Source organism: Eptesicus fuscus, chromosome 5, assembly GCF_027574615.1.
Source record: "Eptesicus fuscus isolate TK198812 chromosome 5, DD_ASM_mEF_20220401, whole genome shotgun sequence".
Taxonomy (NCBI): domain Eukaryota; kingdom Metazoa; phylum Chordata; class Mammalia; order Chiroptera; family Vespertilionidae; genus Eptesicus; species Eptesicus fuscus.
This window is the reverse complement of record NC_072477.1, coordinates 40,588,756-40,612,064: the sequence shown is the minus strand read 5'-3', so window position 1 is coordinate 40,612,064 and position 23,309 is coordinate 40,588,756. Positions and strand designations below refer to the sequence as shown.

The window sequence follows — 23,309 nt, the reverse complement described above, 5'->3', positions numbered from 1 at the left end:
TGGGGCCAATAGGAGAAGAAAAAAGCATTGGGGGAGGGGCGGAGGTGATGAGAGAAGAGGGAGGAGCAGAAACCTGGCAGAGCAGCAGCTGTTACCATCTGCCTGATGCTCCCCTCTGTGAGAGTAGCCTGGATCATATACTTTTAGGTGATGTTTTTCTTTTCATGAAGAACAACGGCAGTTTATTTTAAGAAGCTACTAACAATGCAAAGGAGATCAATAATGTTGTAATGACTTAAAAACACCCGTATTGTTTAGCCATCCAAATGCACAAAAAAACAACAATTGTTTTATTTAGCCACATAAACATTCAAAGGAATGTTGAAGGAACGAGGTTTGAAAAAGTCAGCGACACTGTATTTTGCAGTAGAGTCTGTGGCTTCTTTAGGAGCCGCTTTGTTAAAGTCAGTCCCCAGTGGTTGGAGGCAGACCCCACCCGCATCTGAACTATAAAAGCTTCACACTAAGTTAAGACTGAGGGGTTGGGTGCTCCCGGGAGACAGTGCCAGCGCCCAGGAGAAAAAGGGGTGAATAACAGGTGCTTTCAAGAGCTCTGCGGGACTTTCCAATTGCACTTCACTGAAGCAGCGTTGCTTTGACAAAGGCGAATTGTCATTCCCAAATAGGCAGAAAAAATAAGAGAGTCTAAAGACACATATCATGTTCTCTCATAAAAATCATTTATTGGCACACCAGAAATGTCATTTTTTCCCTAGTACAGCAGCTTCTATTCTTGCAATTCTGTGTCAACTACATGTTACAAGTCACTAGAAATCTAATTAGCAGGATGGATTTCATAAAGAACAAGGGTAACTATGAGTCTACAGCGGCCCAGCCATCGAGTCTCATTGGAGAGTAAATCAAATATCAAACGAGTGTTGCCCTGCAACAGAGGTTTTCTGTAGCCGAGAGAAACCAGGACGGACAGAAACAGGATAGCACCCATTCAATAAATCAGGTACACGTGACTAGAAAAACTGTAACTGAGAGAACTCATCTAAATCAGGTAAGCACAAAACTAAATCAGTAGCTATTTACATATATTACTTTTTTGCCAAAACTTTAATTTGTTAGCCTTCCCATCCTACTTCTTCCCTTTTATTTGTTATTCTTATTATGTGTGTGTGTGTTGTTGTTGTTTTTGTTGTTGTTCTCATGGTGAAGTTCTTGGCTCACTGGCAAATATTTAGACCACTAATCAGAACATCTTTCCAGATCCTACATTTTCTAAAATGTCATGTTAAACTAAAGAATCTGAAGGGGAACTTTCATGTCAGTCTCTCTCTATATAGAAGTAATAAGCATTATTATTTTGCTATCACTCATAGCAATTGCATACTATTTCATTTTCTTCCAAACATTATTTGAACGACTCCAGGAAGTCAGGTTGAACATGGCAGCAGAGAGGGTGGATTTTTTCATCTGTCACAGGCACAGAGAGTACATGGGGGCGAGCGTGTTTATCCTGAGAATGCGCTAAGATGGCCTGAAACCTAAGTCCCCCACTACTGAGGATGGGCCCACCTCCTTCTGGCCACTATTCCTTCCCCTTGTCCCCCATACATTTTTAAGGCTTAGTATCATTGCAGCATTAACAAATAAGAATGTTGACATCATTTCTACCAAAGAAGGGCTCTGTGATGAATGGCAGCAGGTACCCTAATTAAAATAGCACGGTTGAAAAGGCATTGAGTTGGTATGTTTCTGGTGCTATGGCCAAAATATGTGGATTTTTAGCATCATGGCAGGGGGTTTAAGAGATCTTGCCAATGAGCCTCTCTCTCCCTTGTTTACTTCCTTTCTAGTTATAACAATTGGTTTTCATTTTATTTTTGGGTTGTTCTCCTAGGAGGACAGAGACCACACCTATGTATTCACCACTGTCTCCCGTGTCTAGAATAGTGCCTGGTCCATAGTAGGCTCTCAATCAAAAACGTGTATTAAAGAAATGAACCAAATTGTTAAGTGCCCTGGTCTGCTTATGTCTGGAGACTTTCCAGTTTCATTCAATGACCAGGGTTCTGGCCTGTCCTGATGACCCAGCTATCCTAACGGTCCTACCCACGGTGTAGCAGTGTAGCTGATACTTTTGTGCTTCAAAGGATAGGAAAACTTTTCAGAGCTACCTTCACTCTGTCCACCTCCCAAAGATCAGCTATGCAGAGCTAACACTGCACGAGAGGCAGCCGGGCATGGACATTCTAGGAGGTAAACCGCAAAAGGCTCCAAATTCAGCTCCTTCTTCCCTACCTCTCCCTACAACCTCTGACAGAAAGCTTAAGAAAACAAGTTATTAGGGGAATTTCCTCTTGGCAGGGCCAGTTCCATATGTCGCCGATAACACGATCAGCAGGGAAACACAATGTAACTCACCCACATAAAAATGAAGTTAACTGAAAGCAAAGTCTGAAAGAGGAAACGAAGGGACACGTGGGTTGTCTGGGTCCTTCGCTGGTTGGAATTGCTGAACATGGGAGCGAACGCAGGCATTACAGCAATAGAGAGGTTGGAAGGGAAGGGGCGGAGCTGTGGGGTGTAACGACCATAGAGGACCAGCTTTGCTCTCCTCCTTCTCCCTCTCCTTCCAGCTCTCTGGCATCCCACCAAGCTCTGGCTGAGCTCCTTGCAGTTGCTTCTCAGGTGGAGGTAAGAGCAGGCCAGCTGGCGCCTCCGCAGCACGTCCTTAGGCTATTGATGCTCTGCTGGAGTAGAAGTCAGGGACTGGGAGCCCGGTGTGAAGTGTGACCTGGGGAAAGAGTCTGTGAGTCTTGGAGGCATAGCAGGACCCCCGCCCCCCTCCCGCTGCACCCTCCTTCCCAGGGCACAGTGGGTGTGTTCCTAATTCAAAAGGGATCTGGTCACTCTTCTTTAACCCATACTCTAGAGCACGTTGAAGAGAATTGCAGTAGAATTCTGCCTGTGCGAGGAACCTGGTTATCATAGTGGGCTCCCAGATCCTGGAGACACTTGATACTATGGTTCTCATGTTAAGATTCTGGAGAGATTGTGTTCCTTATGACTAAAGACCCAGGCATTGATCTACAAAGCCTGTTGGCCACGTTGTAGTGATCATTGCCTAATCCATGGTTAGAGAACAGATAAGCAGACAACCCTTCCGTTATTACTTGTCTACTAGCTATTCCAATGAGGATAAACCTTTCCGTTGGGGATCGCATAGATGATTGTCAGGTGTGAAGAAATATGGGCACTTAACGCAATTTCACTGATTTCTGTCCAACCTCATACCGCAACAGACAAGGCTAGAGTCACTTCGCACAGTACAGCCATGGTCCCAGTTCTTATCCTCCTCTTCCCCAGCCCAAGAGCCTTGATCTAAAGATACTCAGAGCAGCTAAAACTGTGGAAAACTTTGAATGAGGTTTTCCGAGGCTCACTTCTAGGGTATTTTATGGTTTCCTTTTTTCCAATGTAGAGGCTGAACTTGATAGATTAGATTTCAGCCTCCCAGAAAAACTCAACTAGTTGCAGGAAGAGAGGAGGGCAGAGGTCACTGGGCTGGCATCACTTCTACTGTACATCCTGATAAACAACAATGGATTTTTTAAATAGCTCCCAAGACTGTGGTTCTGAGTAGAGCAAAAATTACCCGCAGTGTTTTAATACTCGAGTCCTATCTTAAGGTAGCCATTTGCTGAGTGAGATTCACGCTGACAATGAGAGTTCCAGCTCAAGAGGGAAATGAAAGGCCAAGTCCTAGCTGTGGCTGGCGGGGCCCACCCCTTCCCGATCATTTCTCCCACTGCCTCCAACCCCAGTGGCCTTTTCTTGCCTGGTGAGGCCCCTCAGGCCTTAGAAACTTTGCACTGGCTGTTCCCTCTGCCTGGAAAGCCCCACACAGCTCCCTCCCTCACCCCCTTCAAGGCTCAGCTCACCTGTGACTGCATCAAGGCCGAACCACACTGACCACCCTGTTTAAGACCGCAAAACCCTCCAACCTCAGCACTCTTGATCCCCTTCCCCTACCTCGGTCTTTGCTCCCTCTCATTGACTGCCTTCACACACACTCTATAATGAACACGGTAATTGTGCTTACTTGTCTGTCTCCTACAACTAGAATGTGAGCTTTAGGAGGGCAAGATTTTTTATCTGTTCTTGTTTTCACTGATGAATAGTACTTATGAGAAGGATCTGTTGTTTTCCTATCTACACTAATAAAAGACTAAGATGCAAACTGACTGTACCTTCATGACACCCACCAGCCAATCAGGAGTGAGTATGCAAATTAACCCAACAAAGATGGCAGGTTAATTTGCATACACAGGCACTGAGCGGCTGGGGGCAGGGCAGGATGCAGGCATTCCGAACTGCCCCAGCCACTCCAGGCCTCTGGGCAGCGTGGGAAGGCGGAAAGGTGGCTCCGGGCCAGAGCGAAGGCGGTGCCGGCAGCCAAGGGAAGGAAGGCCCATTCTTGCATGAATCTTTGTGCATCGGGCCTCTAGTTCACAATAAATCAGAAATAACTACTTTTTTGGGGCAGGGACTGTTTTCCATCCCCATAAATCAAGTAAGAGTGCAGAGAAGATGCTCAAAATTTCTGGTAACGGTGCTAATACTTCAGTCTTACACCCTCTCTTCTCAGGCACTCATGGGACTGCACGAGGCACTTGTTTTCATGCCAGCTGGTCCAGGAGTTTCATTTCTACTAAAGATGAAACCAGGGCTCAGAGGGACAATCATTAGCAAACCACCAATAGAATTCCAGTTTCCCAGCTACTGTTAACTAGACTGGGTCCAAGTAGAACGAAGGGGCTTAGGCTGGTTCGGGAGCATGTCGGTTGTCAATGTCGACCCCCTTCCCTCCTCCTTTCCTGCCTGTCTGGGTCTGGACCTGACAGGATCAGCTTCCCTCTCTCAGGGGTGGACTTGCCCGCCCACGGGCAGCCCAGAAGCAGAGCGAGCAGAAGCCGCTCTGCACTCACGGCGCGCTGCTGACCTGCACGTTCCTGTTCAGGCTGACGGCCGGGAAGAAGAGGCCCTCCATGTTCTCGAAGGCGATGGGCCCTTGCTGTTCGTCGTTGATAAAAAATGTCAAGGTTTTCCTGTTTAGGTCGAGGAGGACTCCGATTGTGGCCCCTTTTGCGATCCCTCCCTCAGTTCTGTGAAAACAACAACAACAAAAAGCAATTGGGTTTCCCTTGCCTGTCATCATGCTGGGAGCTCCCCATTTGTATGGTTAAGTGTTCCTGGACTTGTTTACAGGTAGCGTCTCCTCCCTCCCAGGAGCCTTTTAAAACAGGGCCCTCCTCCTTCATCGCTCCTCTTTACACGAAATGTTAATATCACAGATACATTGTGTATCTATTTATGTGTGGATGCATATCTGTGCTTTATATATTAGAAGGGTAGGGTTTTTGGCTTGGTCCCCCAAACCAATATTCATGCCCTTGGGGGAAGTATGGCCCGTGCTGAGAACGGATGGGTTCAACAGCGCTGCTCTGCTGTTGCTGAGAGTGACCTCATTCACACAGGGTCACCACCACCGAGACTCAGCTCAGCAAACAAAGCATCGAAGACCAAGAAAGAGAGTAGCCGTTGGGCCGGCTGAGTTCTGCCTACAGCTGTGTCCTACATGCTGCACATAGGGTGTGGACTCAACATCATTTAATCGAGAGGGACTTAATTTAAAAATCAAAATAGAGAAGAATTTAAGCCGAACTTAAACATATGCATGAAAAATTGGATTTGGGGCCTAAGGGTACCCTTTAAATAGAAAAATTCATTCCAGAAAGATGGTAATTTTGGTGTGTTGCGTCTGCATTGAGAAGTTGTAGGTTCTCTATAAAGTGACAACATCGAAGAAGGGGACTCCCCCCTGTAGGAGATGGAGTGATTTTAAAGAGTCTGAACTCAAATGACATTTCACAGTGAATTGTGTCTGATGCTTCAATGGATGGTTTCACAAACACCATTCAGCATGGGTGAGCAGCTCTGCCACTTCCCCTCATTGAGGGCTAGCAGTATTTGATTTCATCCTCCTCTCCGCAGAGCACAGACATTTAAGAGTGCTGGTCTTTCCCTCTGGCATGCAGAATACAGACTACACATAGCTGTTAAAAGACAGGTTTATAAATTGTGTCTTGTATTCACACCTTCAACAATGACAGCACAAGTGACACGAATTTGCATGCAAGCAGGCGTGTTCAGCTTTAAGAATGTGTTTCTCTGCATAGTGTGACAGTGGCCATTATTCACCCCTTCACTTCAAAATAAAGAAGCTAAGAGGGAAAGGTAAGCATGGTGCAGGGGTGGTGGATTCAGAGATCCAGTTACAGAGGGTTCCCCCCAAATGTAGGTCACTGAAGAAAACTACTTAGCTGCATCTAATAGGGTTTGACAGCAGGCTGAAATGGTATGCGTGCTCACTTAGAGAGAGAGAGTGAGTAATACACACCAGCAAGGGGACAGGAACTGGAGGCCCTAGGAGACCCTGGCTAGAGAAGGGGCAGCAATGAGCATGTAGCAAAGGCTGGAACGGTGGAGGCCACTATCCTACCACTGCCTTGCTCACTTTCCTTTTGATCGGACAGATTTTTTTTTTTTTTTTTAGAGACACCAATGAGAACGTATCCTGGGGAAATCATTCAGAATAAAGAGAACAGGGTCCATGAAAGATACTTATCTAGGAAATTCATAAAAAACACATTTGAGAAAGAAGACACAAACCAAATGAAAAGGAAGTCTAGGAAAACTGTCACCGTGTGGGTTAAAGCTGTCACCGTGTGGGCTTACATTTTGGTGGTAGAGGAAAACCTAAGGAGATGGCCACGTTCTCCTTTCCCGCCATACTGGGTGCTCTGAGTCTGCACAATTAGAAGAGACCTCTTCAAGTACAAAGCTATCCAAACTGGCATCCACAAGATTTAGTTTATTAACTGGCCTCTCTCCTGAGCAGTGGTATTGGGCATAACCATAAGAAGAGAAACAAGAGCTTCTATTTTCAGATGCCTCTGATGTAGGCATTTTTGCACATTCCATTTAATCTTGGGAACATTCCTGCATGGAAAAATATTAATATCCTAATTGGGTGGATTTAAAAATTGAGGTTTAGAAAAACTAAATAACTTGTCCAAAACGGCTTTTCTGTTAAGTGGAACTAGAGTTTAGAATCCTGGAGTGTTGCCCTGTAATGGGCGTGCATGGGGATTCTTAGTTTCCAGCCGGGGGTGGAATATTACAACGAAGGGCCTAGGAAAGAACTCATGTCTCTGCCATTATGTGAGCAAACAAACAAACACAGTACCCACCAGGATGTCCTCAGTTAAGACTAGTAGAACTCCTGCGCTACTTAATGAAGACCGCCTGCCCGACCTCGACCTCCGCCTCCTTAATGTTGTCTATGTAATAGGTCTTTGAACTTGGGCTCTCGTTCTTGACCAGAAGCCAACGTGAAGAAGGCTTGGTTTGGGGGCTGCAGGGTACCTGTTGGTGTGCGAGTTGTTGTGCATGAACCAGCTCCGGTTATTGTCCACATACATTGCCCAAGCTTTGTCGTCCTTTCCTAACATCACATCCTTCATCACGTCCATGCGGGCCACGCCAAAGGCAGGGTCGGGGTGGTTATCGTAGCGATCCACAGTTATCTCCCAGTAGTGGACACCCTTGGAGAAGCCGGTCTTCCCCAGTACCACCCGGTCATCGTAGCTGCTGCAGGTCACAGTCAGGTTGTCGTTGGAGAAGATGATGTCCGAGTGTGCTGAGCCGGGGTCAAAAGCAAACCAGGCCACTGGGAACAACAGAAAGGAGTGGGGTTAGTAAGACGGACCCAGTGAGCCCAATACCAGACCAGCCTCCTGGGCGGCTGAGGGGCGCTGTGTCCCATTTTCATGCTGCCATGCAGGAGGGAGGCGTCCGGGGCCAGAAGGGGCCGTGAGTGGGCAGACAGGGGTCGCTTCCTGGGAGCTGGTACTCTCTGTGGCCAGAAGCAGATGGAGGACACCCGACCGATTTAGCAGGGGTTACCTGGCTCAGACTGCACTCCCAACCAGGTGATCCGGGAGTGGAGTGGCATCGATTTTGGAAGGTGCAAGTCCCTTCACCCGGTGACTGGCAGACAGTACACCAGAGACATAAAGTGAGAGGGATGCGCTAAGATGCCTGTGTGACCCTGAGGCAGGGAGGCTGGGATCTAGAGTCCTAGATGGAGGAGGGATAAAACACACTGAGACCAGGAAATATTCCTTCGGCAGAACTGCTCAAATGTAGTCGTTTGGAAAATGTCCTCAGTGCTAGTGAAAGCTCAGAAAAGCTGCGACGCTGTCAGCGACATGAACGGATTTTCATGAGTGCTTGTGACGTGGACACAGGACAGGTTGCGTCCTTTATAACTTAAACATACAGTTTGTAGCAGGTGTTTGGGACATGCGGTGCAGATAGAACGATGTCTTTGTCCACATTGCTACGCCCCGAGTGCTAAATGCCGTCTGCCGCTCACACACTCTGGAGAGAGGTCACTGCTGACTTACGGAACCTGTGAGCCACCTCACAGACACTGTGGTCTTTGCTATTTGTAACAGAGTAAGTTTATTTCATACCTGCCAACAGCTTTTTAATGTCAACTGTTGTCATTCCAAGTGAAAGGCATGGGAGAGAGAAATAGGAAGCAAAATTGGCATTGATAAGAAAACAGAGCTCTTTTGATAGGCTAATACCAAAACAGGGCTCAATTTTAAACTCTAGGAACACCACACAAGTTGGTCTGACTACCTTTACCCACACTTAGCGCTCATAAAGAGTGCTTGGCATTGATGTATATGTAAGAAAACTGGCCAGAAAAAGTAATCCTTGAGGTATAAAATTAAAATACAGGTATCTTTTCCATTTTTTCTAAGTATGTGAGAAGCTATTATAATGGTATTTGAATGACAATTAGACAATTTTATTGACATAAAAGAAGCTATTGCCATTTATTTTGTGAAGGAAATTGAGCATACCAATCACATAAGTAAAAGATAACAATTACAGTAGGTATACTTGCCTAATTGAGAGTAAGGTGCAGATTGTGGCTCAAAATTGCATCCTATAAAGAGATACTACACATCAAAGCTATGAAGCAACAACCACGTTGATAAAAATTATTTGTTTACACTTAAAAAGCACCTGCTGAATAAAGTCACCAGAGGCTTGATTCATGAAAAACCAAAGCCCTTTTATGTTAGTTTATTTGATGAGTCAAAATGGCTTCTCTGCTTTTTTGAAATAAAAAGTACCTCTTTTTTTTTCTCATTTCATAAATCCTCCTCTAATTGATTCTAAATTGTACAGCTTAAATTTTCTCCTTCTTCAAATTCAATCTTCTCCACTAAAGTTTCCACATTAAGAAGGATTACTGTTTAGAAATGAGAAAAATTCATCCCATTGAAATGGGAGAAAACACTGGATTTTGATAAAACTCCATTCTCCATCTCTATTCTATGCACTTCTAACTCGGGTTAGGCCTTTGTTGTGACTGGGCCCAAGTGAAATGATACCCATATAACCAAACGGGAAATGTAATCTATATGCTAATAAATACATCTGATAATTATTAATAATGACACGAGTGAAATGTAATAAAAATGGCCTCATCTTCTCTTCAGATTATTTTACTACATCCTTCACATCTAAGGAAAAGGATGAGGATTGGTGGATGGTGGGGGTATGAGTGATCTCAGAGATAGTTTAGAATCACCTGTGGAACTTTTCCAACTATCCCCTTTCCTTAGGATTTGGTACCCTCCCTGCCCTATGAGAAGTTGCATTGGGTGGAGGAAGCAATCTTGTATTGTTTAAAGATGTGAGAACTATGATTTCAAGAGGTGCCAGAGACCCCTTAGAAAATGTGCTTTTGATGAGCACCAGGGTATCCCATAGAGAGGATAATTTAATTTTTTTTCAATCATAAGACCCTAAAATATTAATTTGTAAAACAATTGAAGGATGATACACTGAATTAAAAGAGTTTCAGAAGAATTAAGAAGGGAACTTAGAAAGGACTAGTAATTGAGTTAAAAGCAAAATTTAAAGATTTTGAACTTAACTTGTTTTTGGTTACTCTGGAATGAATTTGCATACAAAAGAATAATTTTCTCCTGAGAACACATGGAGTTTTAAGACCGAATTTCATATCCAGCTTTGGAAATAAATTTGTAGAATCTCAACAGGGCTTTTAACACGTTTAAATGAATCATGCCTTTGTGCAAGTCTTTTTCAAAACAAGTTTTGTGAGAACTTTTTACACTACTTTAAACACACTGTCAAACATTCAAGATTCAACGATACAACTAGAACAGTGCAAACAGCCATCAATTACCCCGAAACCCACATTTCATTTTATTCTTGAGACAATATACATTACAGAGACTATTACAATATTCCCGTACATTAGACACAAGTGAAAAGAATTCCATAACAAAGCATGTCTGAAAGCCAGTAGTGCACAGAAAAACAATAAGAAACGTAAAAGCACAAAGAAAAATGTCATTTTAAAGAGAGCTTGAAGTCTCTGCATCCTTTTTGCACTGTCATGCTGTGGTCTTCATTCCAGGATGTGGGATGAGCAAAAAAGAATAAAATAAGAAACAAAAGAAACCTTTGGAAATGTGAAATGTGCATCATGGGTGTATCCATGATTACAATATAGTCCTGAAGAGATCAAATAGGTCTGCATCATAGATATTTAAAGTTTCTACTGGCTAGACAGTTCACTGCATGGTAACACAGGTCTAGCGCTCCTGCAGTCGGCCTAGAGCCCTGTCACAACCTGCTTGGCTGAGGGAAACCTCTGGGGAGGCCAGACTTTTCAATGACTCAGATCTTTGGGCCTTAAGCTAGTTAAGGACTTTTAATTCAGCTGGTGGTGGTTCCTCCCCTTTGCTTGGAAAAAAAACAACCCCCAAACCCAGCCTTGAGCCCAACTGTCCCCACTAGTGAGCACAGGCTTTTGTAGAAAATGTTTTTACTTTCAGCCCTCTGGTTTGCTTGTTTGTATGATGCATTCTGCTGTTGGTGTGCTTTGTCTTATTTTTTTTCAATAAAGATCTCTTGAGTCTATGTTTAATCAGACCACTCCAGGCGGGATGCACTGATCCAGTGCCCCAGACATAGCTGGTTTCCTGGATACAGCAGGGTTGCAAACCTCTAAGGCCTCCCCTCAGCCAGCTCCTGTGCCGTGCTATGCCACTGCACATGATGACAGAGCAGGATGTCCATGGTGGTACCAGCTTGTGCAAAAAGAACAACTTCACTCATCGCTTTCCAATGCCATTATACATTGACCACAACTTGATTGGGGGCGGGGAGGGGAGAGGGGACCCTCACACCACACAAACAAGACCACCACAAAGCTCCATGGTCCAAATGCCCCTCATATCAAAGCAGGCCACAAACATAGAGACTAGCTCATGGCCGGCTCCACGCACATGAATGGCAAAAACAAAACAGCTATTTCAGAGATGCCTTCGAGGCACAGAGATCAAGAGGAAAGGTTAGAGGAGCTCAGCTCACCCGGTGCATTGAGAGACTGTAAGGAGGAATGCAAGCTCAGCTGGTGGGGTGAGGATCGGAAATCAAAGTAGGATCTCCCGGGAAAGCTGGGCTGTAGATTTAGGGTGGAGGAGAAAGGACTCATTCTACGGAGCGGCAATCTTTCCGAAGGCACTGGAAAAGGGACTGTCTGTTCTTCTGAATCTGTGTCTAAATGTAAGATCAATGCAAACTAGAGATCAGAAATCTGCCACCTGCCCGGGCACAGTTCCCCAAGACCTGCCCTACCAATGCATCTGTACAAAGCCTCATCCCGCCTGCTGTTGCCACAGGCATTTCCTAATCCCAAATGGCTTGGGCTGGGAGGGAATTCTAGGCAGGTCAGAACCCAAGACCAGGCAGAGGACATCAAATACAGTTGTTTTCATTTCCCCCAAGTTTTCATGGTAGAGAAAGTTTTCTTTTAATTAAATATTTTTAGAGTTGAAATTAAAAACTTTAGAGGTAAATTTTACCCAGTAGTGACCAAGGATTAATACTTCACCCTCTTCAGCTAGTTCCAAAGTTACTACCCCTTAAAAGGTTTCTACTTAGGAGGTGATGATTTTTACCAACTCCCTGCTGTTACACATTTTCCCTCTTCTCTCCATATATAGTTTTTTCCATTTCAAAATGGATGACTTTTCTATACCAGCACACTCGAGACTTGCTCTTTGGATAGGCGAGGAAAATGGGGCTGACCATTGCGGAAGGAGTCTTACCTTTGTTTCTGAGTTATGATCAGACCCTAGGGATGCCCCTTGAACATCTCTGGTTCTCTAATAATAAACTGTGGGCAATGGTGAGGTGAATTGGTGGCACAAAAAAGGTCTTTATTTTCAGATAGTCAGGTCTGGTGTGAAGACCACTATTATACCAGAGAAAGGACTTATCTGGCTTGATCTGGCTTTAGAAGGGCTTGGGAGGTAGTTTCTCTAAATTACTAAATTCACTCCTTTCTCTTTTGTCAATCAATAACTGGTTCTTTGCAGTCGGGTGGTCTGGGCAGAGATTGATGTTTTACCAAATGGGGCCTTCTTAGAACATAGTTTGATAGTCATAATTTAGCAACTACACATGCCATGATGGTAAGAGTCAATGTCCAAAACCAGCCAGGAACTTCCTTCCCATTGAAAAAGTAATTTTACTTCAATGGCCAGAGGGTGTTCTTGAGGATATTTTTCTGGTTTGAGCCTGCTTTGAACACATCCTTTATCCTGTGAAAATGCTATTATGTTCAAGCAAAAATAACGGGAGTGCATGTTTGTGGAATATGATCTTCCTTGAAGGGCTCAGAACAGGGGCCTTGGGGTGGGTTTTCATTTTAATATTGTCAAGAGTCAACTCATTTCTGAACCTAGAATATGGAAGTTAGCTTTTTAGGCTTTAGATTTATTCTTGAGGGGATTTTTTTTTTAAAGAAAAATATAAACCAGATCTCAGAGAAAAGGAATTGCTATTTATGAACCAGAGGCATCATGGTCCTAATAAGAATATATTTAAGTTTTCCTCTACCTAAACTTTATATGGTTTGGATGATTTGACATATAGGATCATTTCTTTGTTCAGAAATAGTAAATCAGAATTAATTCCTGTTATAATTGTCTCAAGGGGAAATTAGTCTTTTAGTTTAATGGGAAAATTAGAAAAACAACAATACAGCACCACAAACTGATGTGGATTTCTTTTAGGGAGAAAAGGCTTTTACAGTGATATTCTTGTCAGTAAAAGATCTTTTATTGAAAAAAATCTGTGGTAACCATCCATTTATTATATTGAAAATAGTTGTTGCTTTAAAAATTAAGAGAAAGGACATATATAGTAAAATTAATTTCAGAGTCTATCGAAACCCCAAGTAATCATCTGAAAATCAGTGAAAAGATATGTACTGAATCTTGACCTTGGGAGCATAGATGAGCCCATCATGGATTGTACTTACCTTTTCTATTCTCAGCACCAGGAAGAAAAACTTAGAGTTGGTGAGGATACCACTCCATGGGGTGAGGACTGAGGGTAGCTATCATTATTCATGGGATTAATAACTCAACACTAAAATAATACTGTCTTTCTATCCTTTTATGTGCATCCATTGTTTATTGATGACCCAGTTTTCCTTGACTCCTCTCATTCTTGAAGTATGCCCTCTATTCAGGCAAGATTATTTAATAACCACATTATCCAACCATCCATTTCTATCTTTGAGTTTTTCCCACCTATGGCCACCCACACCTTACCAGCTGGGCTCTTACCCCATGTTCTCTAAGGAGCATCTCAAATGAATTACAAGAGAGAGAACACGTTCCACATGAGTATCTTTATGCCCATCCCCATGAGCACACAGTGCAAATGTTTAATCTGCTGCCTATGAACCATCTGTGCCACTTGATATTATCTTAGGTTGCAAGAGTCTTAGAGGGAAGACACATTGTGGTAACATCTGAGGAGCAATCTTCAAACTTCCCCTTGAAATCCCCTGCATTGAGAAACTCATCACTTCAGGGCAGCCCATTGGTGTGTAGTTATTGCTTATATTGGTTTGAAAATGCCTCTTTGGGAGCTCCAGTCATCATCTGTAGCATTACTACCTGGGACCACACAGAACAGATCACTAGGTCTTCAAGTATTTGAAGGCAGTCACCAATCCCCTTTAATTCTTTCCTTTTTCTGGGATAAGTAGAATCTATTTCTGATCTTCCTTCTATGGTAAGGTTTTCAAAGCTTTAATCTTGTCATGCCCTTCTGGACAGGTTTAAAGACATGAACCAAAGACAATAAGACAACATGGGGAACTGTATGCCACTCCCTTGTTTGGTCAAATCACATAACTCACATTGTGCCTACACACAGCTAGACATGTGTGTATTTTGTGTTGTAGCATGGGATGCAGAAAGTATGTACATCTCACTTCCCCCCTCCCTTCAAAGCACAAATACTGAGACCTGAAGAAGGCTTCTCAGCCATTAGTATTCTATTAGTCAAGACAAACAGGAATGAGATTATCTTTTCCCCCCTCAGAATACATGATGCAAAGCAATGTTTTAGTTCATAGCTAATATCCAGGATGATTATCATGGGTTTTTAGCATGTAGACCACTAGGGAAAGACAAGTAGATCTTTAAAAGGCTTTATGTTCCTGCCATGTTTCATCCCATGCAGTGATCCTGTCTGCTAAGTAAAAACAGTTTAACAGGAAAGAGCAATGGAAAACAGTATGGCAGCTGAATACTGGTGTGACCACTCTAGGCATATCTGTGACACTGGGACTATGTTCATAATGGGAATAGGTTAGGACACTTTCCGTCAGCTCTGACATGGACCATCATTTTCCTTTTGCCCTTGTCGGGACTGCTTTCCCTTCTCACCTGGGGTTGTGGGATCAAGAATTCTCAAAGCAAAGTTTGGCTGGTGGACCTCATTTATTTCCTACTGGCTTCTGGGTCTGAGGTGAAAAAAGAATATCTGGGTGGTACTTCTGTTTGGCTAACTGTATATTTCTTTGATTCATTAGCTAACATGTATTGAACACCTACCATGTGCCAAATATTGTATTAGAACTATCGCTTCTCGGCCTTTTGGCTAAGATCAAGTGTAGATATTGTATTAGAACCAAGCAGCCAGAAAACAGGAACTGGCAGAAAAGCTGACCATGGAAAAAGAATAATTTAGAGAAAGTCTGTTTTATAGTATTGATTCATTTTTCACTCTTCTGGGAGTAGAGCTTCTTGACTGATTCCAACATATACAAATACTAAAGATTCCTATGGACATCATAGGATATTGTGGACGTGTAAAGTACAGTATTGGAGGTGCACTTTTTGAAATTCAAAGAGGACAGGCAAACTGACAGGGGCTCCTTCTGAGAGCATGTGCTACTCCAGCTGCTTCTGTGCCCTGGTGGATTCCTGGTTGTCTCCCTGTCTGCTAGTGAACAGCTTGTAACTTCAGTAGCCCTTGGGCACTGGCCCAGCGAGATGGCTGCATTTCAGAGCGCAGTAAAGCAAGGAAGGTCACCAAGGACGGCACGGGCAGCATTAAAGGTGAGTTTCAGTTCAATTATAAGCCAGCTGGAAAAGAATTTGCATTTGTTGGGAAGATTTTAAAAGAGAGAAAGAAATGAATGAAGGAGGTTGAGTTTCCTTCAATGGCCTACTAAGTATCCAGAGTCTCAGTGATGCCCACTGGTATATAATTTACAGTGGGAGGTGGGATTTTAAGCTTTCATTAATTGCAGTTGAGAAATGAGAAACAAATCTGTTTTTGAAACCTTTTATAAGAACAAATGGAACAGCCTCTTACTGCCACTGGGACGGCTGCATACTTTGTCCCCAAGTCCTCCACTCCAATTTACAATACCATGGCATTATCTATAAGGAACTGTCATCAGAAGAACCCAAAATTCCCACATTTAAACAGATAAAAAAGGTTCCAAAGGACTAACCTCCTCCCCAGAGTGTCAACTGCAAAGCACATTCCTCAGAACGAAAAATAGGGCCTGGATCCAATTCAGCCCAATGGAAACTTCAGGAAGTTCCCTGGGACACCGTGCATGCTATCAGAATTAAAAGGAACCAAGTGTCTCTCCTTTCTGGGCTCTGAGACCTTTCACCTTGGACGTTATAAAATCTACCCAAATTTGTTCAGGTATGATTTACCTCCCATGAGGATTTTATCCTGAAAATGCATGTTCTCCTAACTAAATTATGTTGGGAGAGGCTTTAGAAAAAGCAAAACAGAGGCATAGGAAAGGTATCTACAGTGAACCTGACTTTTCCTGATGTGATCCCTTACCAGCTGCCTCCTATGAGTGTAGAAATTTCAGTATCACAGGCAGACCTCTAAGACCCAGGAAGACCCTCTGAGGAGGCGGGAGCTGTCTACACCTGTTCATCACATTTTCTGAAGTAGTTAATAGCTTTCGAGAGTAATTTTGAACAGAAAAGCCACAGGAAAAAAATCACAGAGGGTACTTATTATAGGTCATTTGCTCTCAGTCTATAGACAAAAACAACAAACAAACAAACAAACAAACAAAACCCCCAAACACCCCAAAACAACAAACTGAAATCCCGAGAGATTAAAGGACACATCCAAGCCTTTATCTGTGACAGGACAGGAGAGGCACCCAGGCAGGATAAATTCCTGGTGGATAAAATTTTGGGGTGACAATGCCATTATTGCTTTTGGAAATATATAAAAGGTAAATTTATGCTACATGGGCACACACCAGTGGTCTCACTGGTGACTGAGGTTTGTGTAGATGACTTAATATCATTCTCCAAACACTGTACCCACTGAGGATTAATCTTCCTTCTCTAAATAGAGTAATTCTGTGCACGGATTGAAAGACAAACATATCACTCCTTTCTTTGGAATTTTGGCCATAGGAGGTGGGCGGGCTGGGGCATTCTCTGTGCTTGTTTCTGAGATCAGGTGAGGTTCTCCATCCCCCACCTAGGTTACAGCTTCTCTGGCGGAGGGATCCCAGGACATCAGGGTTTGAGAGGGCAGTACTTATGCTGGCCCCAAATCACCACAAAACACCTATAAAGAGACTTAGGACCAATGCATTGGAGGCCATTCTGGGGCTGCATTCCGTCTGTGCCACCGACTATTCTCTGGGTTAGTTCCTGTGATGTGTGGGAGGAGCTATCATAGTAGAAGGGGTAGTGTGATGCCGAGTCTAACGGGGCAAAAGGCATTCTGATCTTTATGAATAATGCCTTCTCTGTCCTCTTTGAGAAAGCAGTTTCTACGATGTAAGTTGAAGACCCCAACCCTTTTATTGTCATTAGATGAAACAATCCTGGAAGGTGTTGGGGAGATGGCCCCTACGGACATTGAACTAAGAAAATGCTTAAGAACACCTTCTCAGGGCTCCGAGCACCTCTTTGCTGAAGTGCTGGAATTTATCGGTAGTCTCAAAAATGTGGCCCCAACATCCCTTTTCCTTCCCAGGCAGCCACCTGTCTCTGCCGACCAAGAGCAGCAGCCACTGGTACCAATGGGTTGGAGGACCTGGGGGAACGCTCACCTGGGATGGGGTGGGGGACTAGAGGAAGCGCAGAGACGTGATTAAGGACAGGCCCTGAGGAAGAGCTCAGATATTATCCCGGAAATGACCACCTCACACCTTCTTTTAAAAGCAGGAATGTTGTTCTTTTAAAAAAATCTCTCGCATGACTCTTTGGAAGTGTTCAAGTCCTCTTTCTGCCTGGGGTTTCTGGATAAACACGCGAGGCAGCTACACAATGCTGCTCTGCTTTGACAAGACGTTTCAGACACCTAGCAGACACACTTAGGGTTGCTTTCCTCTCTTGCCTTCCCTTTAGCTGAGAGCAAGTAGCGCTGTGCTAGTGTCAGACTTAGGATTGCTTTCTCCTCTTTCCTTCCCTGTAGCGGGGAGCAGATAGCACTGTTCTGATGTCAGACTACACTGGGCTGCACACCGGAGGCTGAAAGGCCCGGGTCTGACAAGTTACATAACCTTTCAGAGGCTGCACCTTCCCATAGGTAGAGTGGTGCATTAATGATAATAATAGTGTGGTAGGTAGAATAATGGCGTGCCCCAAAATGTCCACATCCCAATCCTGGGAACCTGTGATTGTGTCACCTTACTTGGCAAAACAGACTTTGCAGGCAGATGTGATTAAGTTAAGGATCTTGATCTGGGGAGGTTATCCGGAACTATCCAGGTGGGCCCAAGGTAAGGGCAAGGGTCCTTACAGAAGGGAAGCACAGTGGTCAGAATCAGAGAGTGGAAGATGCTATGCTGCCGGCTTTGCAGATGGAGGAAGGAACCATGAGCCAAGAAATACAGGTGGCTTCCAGAAGCCGCAAAAGGAAAGAGATTGGATTCTCCCCTGGAACCCCCTGAAGGAACACAGCCCTGCTGATACCTCCCTTGAAGCCCATTTAAGATTCTGACCTCAGGAACTGCATGATGTTAAATGTGTGCTGTTTTAAACTGCCAAGCTAGTGGCAACTTATTAAAAGCAGCAATGGGAAAACAATACATAGGGTAAATCTGGAATGTTGCAGCAAGAGAGCGGGGAGGGGGGGTGGTTAGACATTAGCAATGGGTACAGAGGTATAGTCTAAAGTCTATGTAGCTGTCATTTTTCATGGGATATTTTAATGGACAATGAAGAGGGTTCTTAGAAGTGTGACACAAAATGAATCAGAGGTTGTTGTTGTTGTTGTTTTTGGGGGGTGGAGGGCTTATTTATATTATGATTCCATACCACAAAGCCTTCTGACGTATATCTAATACTTCATTACCAAAGATTCCAGATAATATACTAACTTTTAAATGTGTTAGATGGAAATATTTCTAAAATGCATTATGTAACTTCTTACCCAGAACATATGTCATAGAAGGTTCTCTTTTGATTTTTTTTTTTTTTTGTCTGTTCAGTTTTTCTAGTTACCTTTCCTGCTCAATGCTACCAATAGCCTCAACTCACTTCTATTCCAAATCCTCCTTCTCTCCTCTAATGTGATGCTTCAGTGCTCTTCATAACTGGGTCAGGGAGGTCAGTGAACTGTGCGTAAACTAAGAGGAAGTGAGAACCGAGTGAGGCCCAGGGCTCTGCTGTGAGGATAACACAGGTGCTTCTATGCCTGAACTTTTCTTTTCTTCCCAATCAGAGATCATAGTGGCTTACTTCTTGGTGTAAGATGACTATCCTGATTGTAGGGTAGATATCTTAGTTTTAGATAGGTCAGGTGGTGCCATGGTTTTTAGATGCTCTGAGTCAGGTGCCATGCAGTTCAGGAAGGAGGAGGAGTAAAACCCATACATTCTAGAGCAGGGGGCATGCCTTATGCATCTCTGTGGTCCTGGGTCCCAGCCCAGTGTCAGACAACATCGAGGTGCTCAGTTAATGCTTTTGAATGAATGATGTCCTTTTCACAGTCACCTTAATGCGGATTTTGAAGTTTTAGGCTTACATACAGTTATTCCCTTTGGATTTCTCTCTCCCTCTCTCTTCTCTGGGAAGTCTTCTCTTCCCTTTAGATCATGTTCATTTTCCCTGCAATATGTTGTAATGTATTTCATGTAGCTCTTAGATGTAAAACAGCCAGAATATTATTCCCATGAAAATATACATTTAAAAACCCCTCTTTTAATGCTAGCTGAAATAAGTCAGAGAAAGACCAAATATCATATGATTCACTTATCTGTTGAATTTAAAAAACAAAAAAACAAACAAAAAAAGATACAGACTCATAGATACAGAGAACAGACTGATGATTACTAGAGGGGAGGAGGATTGGGGGAACTAGGTGAAAAATGTGAAGGAATTAAGTACAAGTTGGTAGTTACAAAAGTACAGCATAGGGAATACAGCCAATAATATTGTAATAACTGTATGGTTCCAGGTGGGTACTGGAAATATTGGGGTACTCACTTTGCCAAGAATATGATTGTCTAACCCTATGCTGTACACCTAAATCTAATACAAAATAATATTGAATGTAAACTTGAAAATTGAATGTAAACTTGTAATATTGAATGTAAAATTTGAAAAATAAAATTGAAAAATTCAAATAAAAGAGCTAATCAGATACAAAAATAATAAAAAAATATAACCCCCTTGTAAAACCTTCCAAAAAAACCTTCTTTTAGAAACATTTTTACTTTTAGGAGAGGCTGCTTGTAGGTCAAAATGAAACTCTAAGTAGTAGAATTAGTGTAAAATGAAATAGTTCATACATGTCTAGTATAAAATCTATTTGAAAGGCAATTTGGAAACACAGATCAAGGGCCTGAAAAGTCCTTGGTCACAATGCCACTTCTAGGAAGTTGTCCAAAGAAAATCACCTTTTCACACAAAGATTTGTGTTAAAGAGTATTTATTACATAGTGGTGCAACCCTTCCTGTCCTAATCCTGCAGGTGTGGTGAGCACTGTGCCACCTCTGCTGAAAGGCTGGGGGTGGGGGGGGGCGCAACTCCCTGGCGCTGAGATCTGAGGCTGTCAGAGGGAACTTCTCTTTTCAGCCAGTTAACAGTCTGCATAAAGAATGTGGCCCCAGGAATATTGCCTTTGGTCTATTTCATTTTCTCTTCAGATTAAAGACATAGGAAAATGTATAGTCTATTTAGGAGAAATAGAAGAAAATAAACAGAAAATTTCCCTTTCTTCTGCTTCATGTTTTTTTTTAGGAGTAGTCTCTCAGACTGAGTCCAGAACTCTACGTATTAAGAAGACCTTGTTACGTAATGTCATATATGTATATATATATATCACCAGGGTTGTGGGCTGTATTTTAAAATTTTGTTCACATTCTTAATTGTTTACAGTTTGATTTCTTCTTAAGTCAGGGTAATTTGGTTTGGAATACAACGGACCTTATTTGTATGGCTGTTTTAGGTACATCCCCAAGAATTTTGCTTGCAGGCAACTAACCAAACATACATTTGCCTTTCCTCTGCTCTTTTAATAACACATTCTTTATCATTTCCATTGAATTAAATTATTTTTCATTGCTTTCATGACCAATTCCCTATACAAACTATGTCTTCCCTTTCCCCTCTTTCACCCTGTTTATCATAACTTGCAAATATGCAACTATTTGTGTGTCTATTTCTTTAAGGCCTGTCTCTCTTCCTAGGCAGCAGGGAGAGGTCTGCTTGACACTCTATACCCACAGCCTACTATACAGTGGGTAGTTATCAAACACTGCCCAACAAATAGAGACATAAACAAACACATTTGATTTTGAAAAAAATGATGAGAATTCATAACAGTGTGGGCATCTGATCTTCCCTAATGTTACCTTTAGATCAGCAGAAGTTTTTGTGATCATTTAAAGGGTGTAAGTGAAGTGATTTAAACCTCAGACAAAATGCATGTAAATACAAGTTTGACTTGCAATCACCTATGAATTCTATTCTGTGATACAGACTTTTTTGCTTTGAACTTTGGGAAGGGGTTAACTCTTGCTAAGAAGAATGCAAAAGATTTTATTATACTAGAAAGCCAAAACCAACCACCCCTTTACCCCCATTAGCAGCAAAGAAAAAAAAATCTCTGAAGCAAACCTTTCCAGGAATTATAGGAAATAATATTAATAAAGCACAAGCTCAGTTAATATATCAACACTCCATTAATGGCATTTTTTTTCACTGATTTCTAAAAAACAAAGAAGATATAATTTTTTAATTCTATAGGGCTTTCTGTATTGTTACAGAATTAATTAAATCTTTTTTAAAAAAATAAACTATTCATTATATTTTTTCTTGCTTTCTAAATCTTGTCTCACTGTTTGAATGAATTAGAATGAGGGAGAAACAAATAGAACAAACCAAAGTTATGGAGAAGGCATATGTGTGTGAACTTTATTTCATCATGAGAAAATCACTTCTGTGCGGTAACAGAGGATACTGGTTATCTACACGATGATAAGGTTGTCTTTGTAGTTAGATACATACCTTATATTTGTATACAATATATAAAATTCATGGAGGAAATTATTTCTACAGCACAGTTTCTTTGTTGGAAGAGGACTTGTTCCGTTAGTTTCTTTTAGAAAACGACCCCCAGTTCTGTGACTGTGGTACCAAGGATCGCAGTTCCAACTTTGTAATTTATTAGACACCACAATCTTATGGACATTAAGTGAAAGCTACAAACTACCTCCTCCTGCAGGATGAAAAGAGAGACGTGAGTGCTCAAGCTGCTAAGCTAATAACTGATTTTAGCAGAAGAGTATGATTTCCACGATGTATTAGGGGTAGAAGCAGAGTCCCAGGAAGTCTGATGACATGGGTTAGCGACATGAGTAGCAAATGGTCTCCCTGCTCTGACGGCATGCACCTCACGCTTCAGTCACACGTCCTGTACACATGGAAACGAGGCCACCACCCTGAAGGGCCCTCTGCATTGCATCTAAGAGGAACTGCCGGAGGGCGTTAGCAGTTACCGTGGGGCTGTGGGAAAAGAGGCAGCTGCTCTCAAGCTGATAGGTCATCCCAGAGAGAGGACGCCAAAATGATCACCCCAGGGAGACTCTAGCTGTCACGTCCCTTTAATGATTACAGTGCAACCTAAACGGAAATAGACCACGTGGGCATTTTCCCTTGAAGAAATCCTTCTCCTTGAATAGCATCCCTCACAGACTTACGACTGCGCCCCACACATGGTTTTCATGGCCAGGGGCCTATCAACCGTGCTGTGGGATTTGAAGTTGTGCTTGTTTTTAACCATGTGAACCATTTTAGGGGCGAGTGGCACGGGCTGAGGTTTGTGGAAAGTGTACGTGTGTGTGTGTGTGTGGGAAACACACCACCCTAGTTCTTTTTGCTAACATCTTGAATTTGACCCAAATCAACATAATGAGTTCTGCAGAGGGAAGTTATGCAGAATGCCCGTGGTGTGGGGGTCTTCTATGATTAAAAATCACACCCAGAAGGTATGATTTGGCACCAACCACAAACACCTCGTCACAGGCTGGAGTTCATGCGTTGCAATTGCTTTTAAGATGGAATTGTTAAAAGCCTCAGAGGTTATGCCTGGCCATCTGAGCTGCCTGGCTTCCCTTTGAGGACCCAAATATTTACAGACCAACATATCTAGAGACTGACTTTATACGGTGGCCCCAGGCAGCCGGACCACGCCTAGAGGGGTGGAGAGACTGGCAAAGACGAAACGGCAAGGTAATGCGGAGTTGCTGGTCTCGTCCTGTCTGGCGCCCATTAGGAAGCCTCAGTCCTGGTGCCGCCGGCCTGGGCTTGGGTGTGAAATGGAAGCCGTCCATGCTGGGTGAGCAAGAGTGGCCGGCCGG

General features: G+C 43.1%; 1 protein-coding gene across 19 annotated transcripts in view; it reads right to left on the bottom strand.

The window, feature by feature from the left end:
* Positions 1 to 2,683: 2,683 nt before the first annotated feature.
* TRIM9 (tripartite motif containing 9) overlaps positions 2,684 to 23,309 on the bottom strand; it is an 88,781-nt gene continuing 68,155 nt past the window's right edge. For 5 of the 19 annotated variants that reach the window (XM_008139057.3, XM_054715503.1, XM_054715507.1 and 2 more), the window contains 3 exons: positions 7,441 to 7,744; positions 4,955 to 5,117; positions 2,684 to 2,746 (listed from right to left, as the gene is read on the bottom strand). In XM_008139057.3, the coding sequence (XP_008137279.2) occupies positions 2,684 to 2,746; positions 4,955 to 5,117; positions 7,441 to 7,744 (530 nt within the window). Of the gene's footprint in view, positions 2,747 to 4,954; positions 5,118 to 7,440; positions 7,745 to 8,552; positions 8,577 to 8,995; positions 9,038 to 11,502; positions 11,692 to 23,309 lie in introns of all 19 variants that reach the window. The other 14 variants (XM_054715491.1, XM_054715493.1, XM_054715500.1 and 11 more) reach the window with 9 other exon arrangements.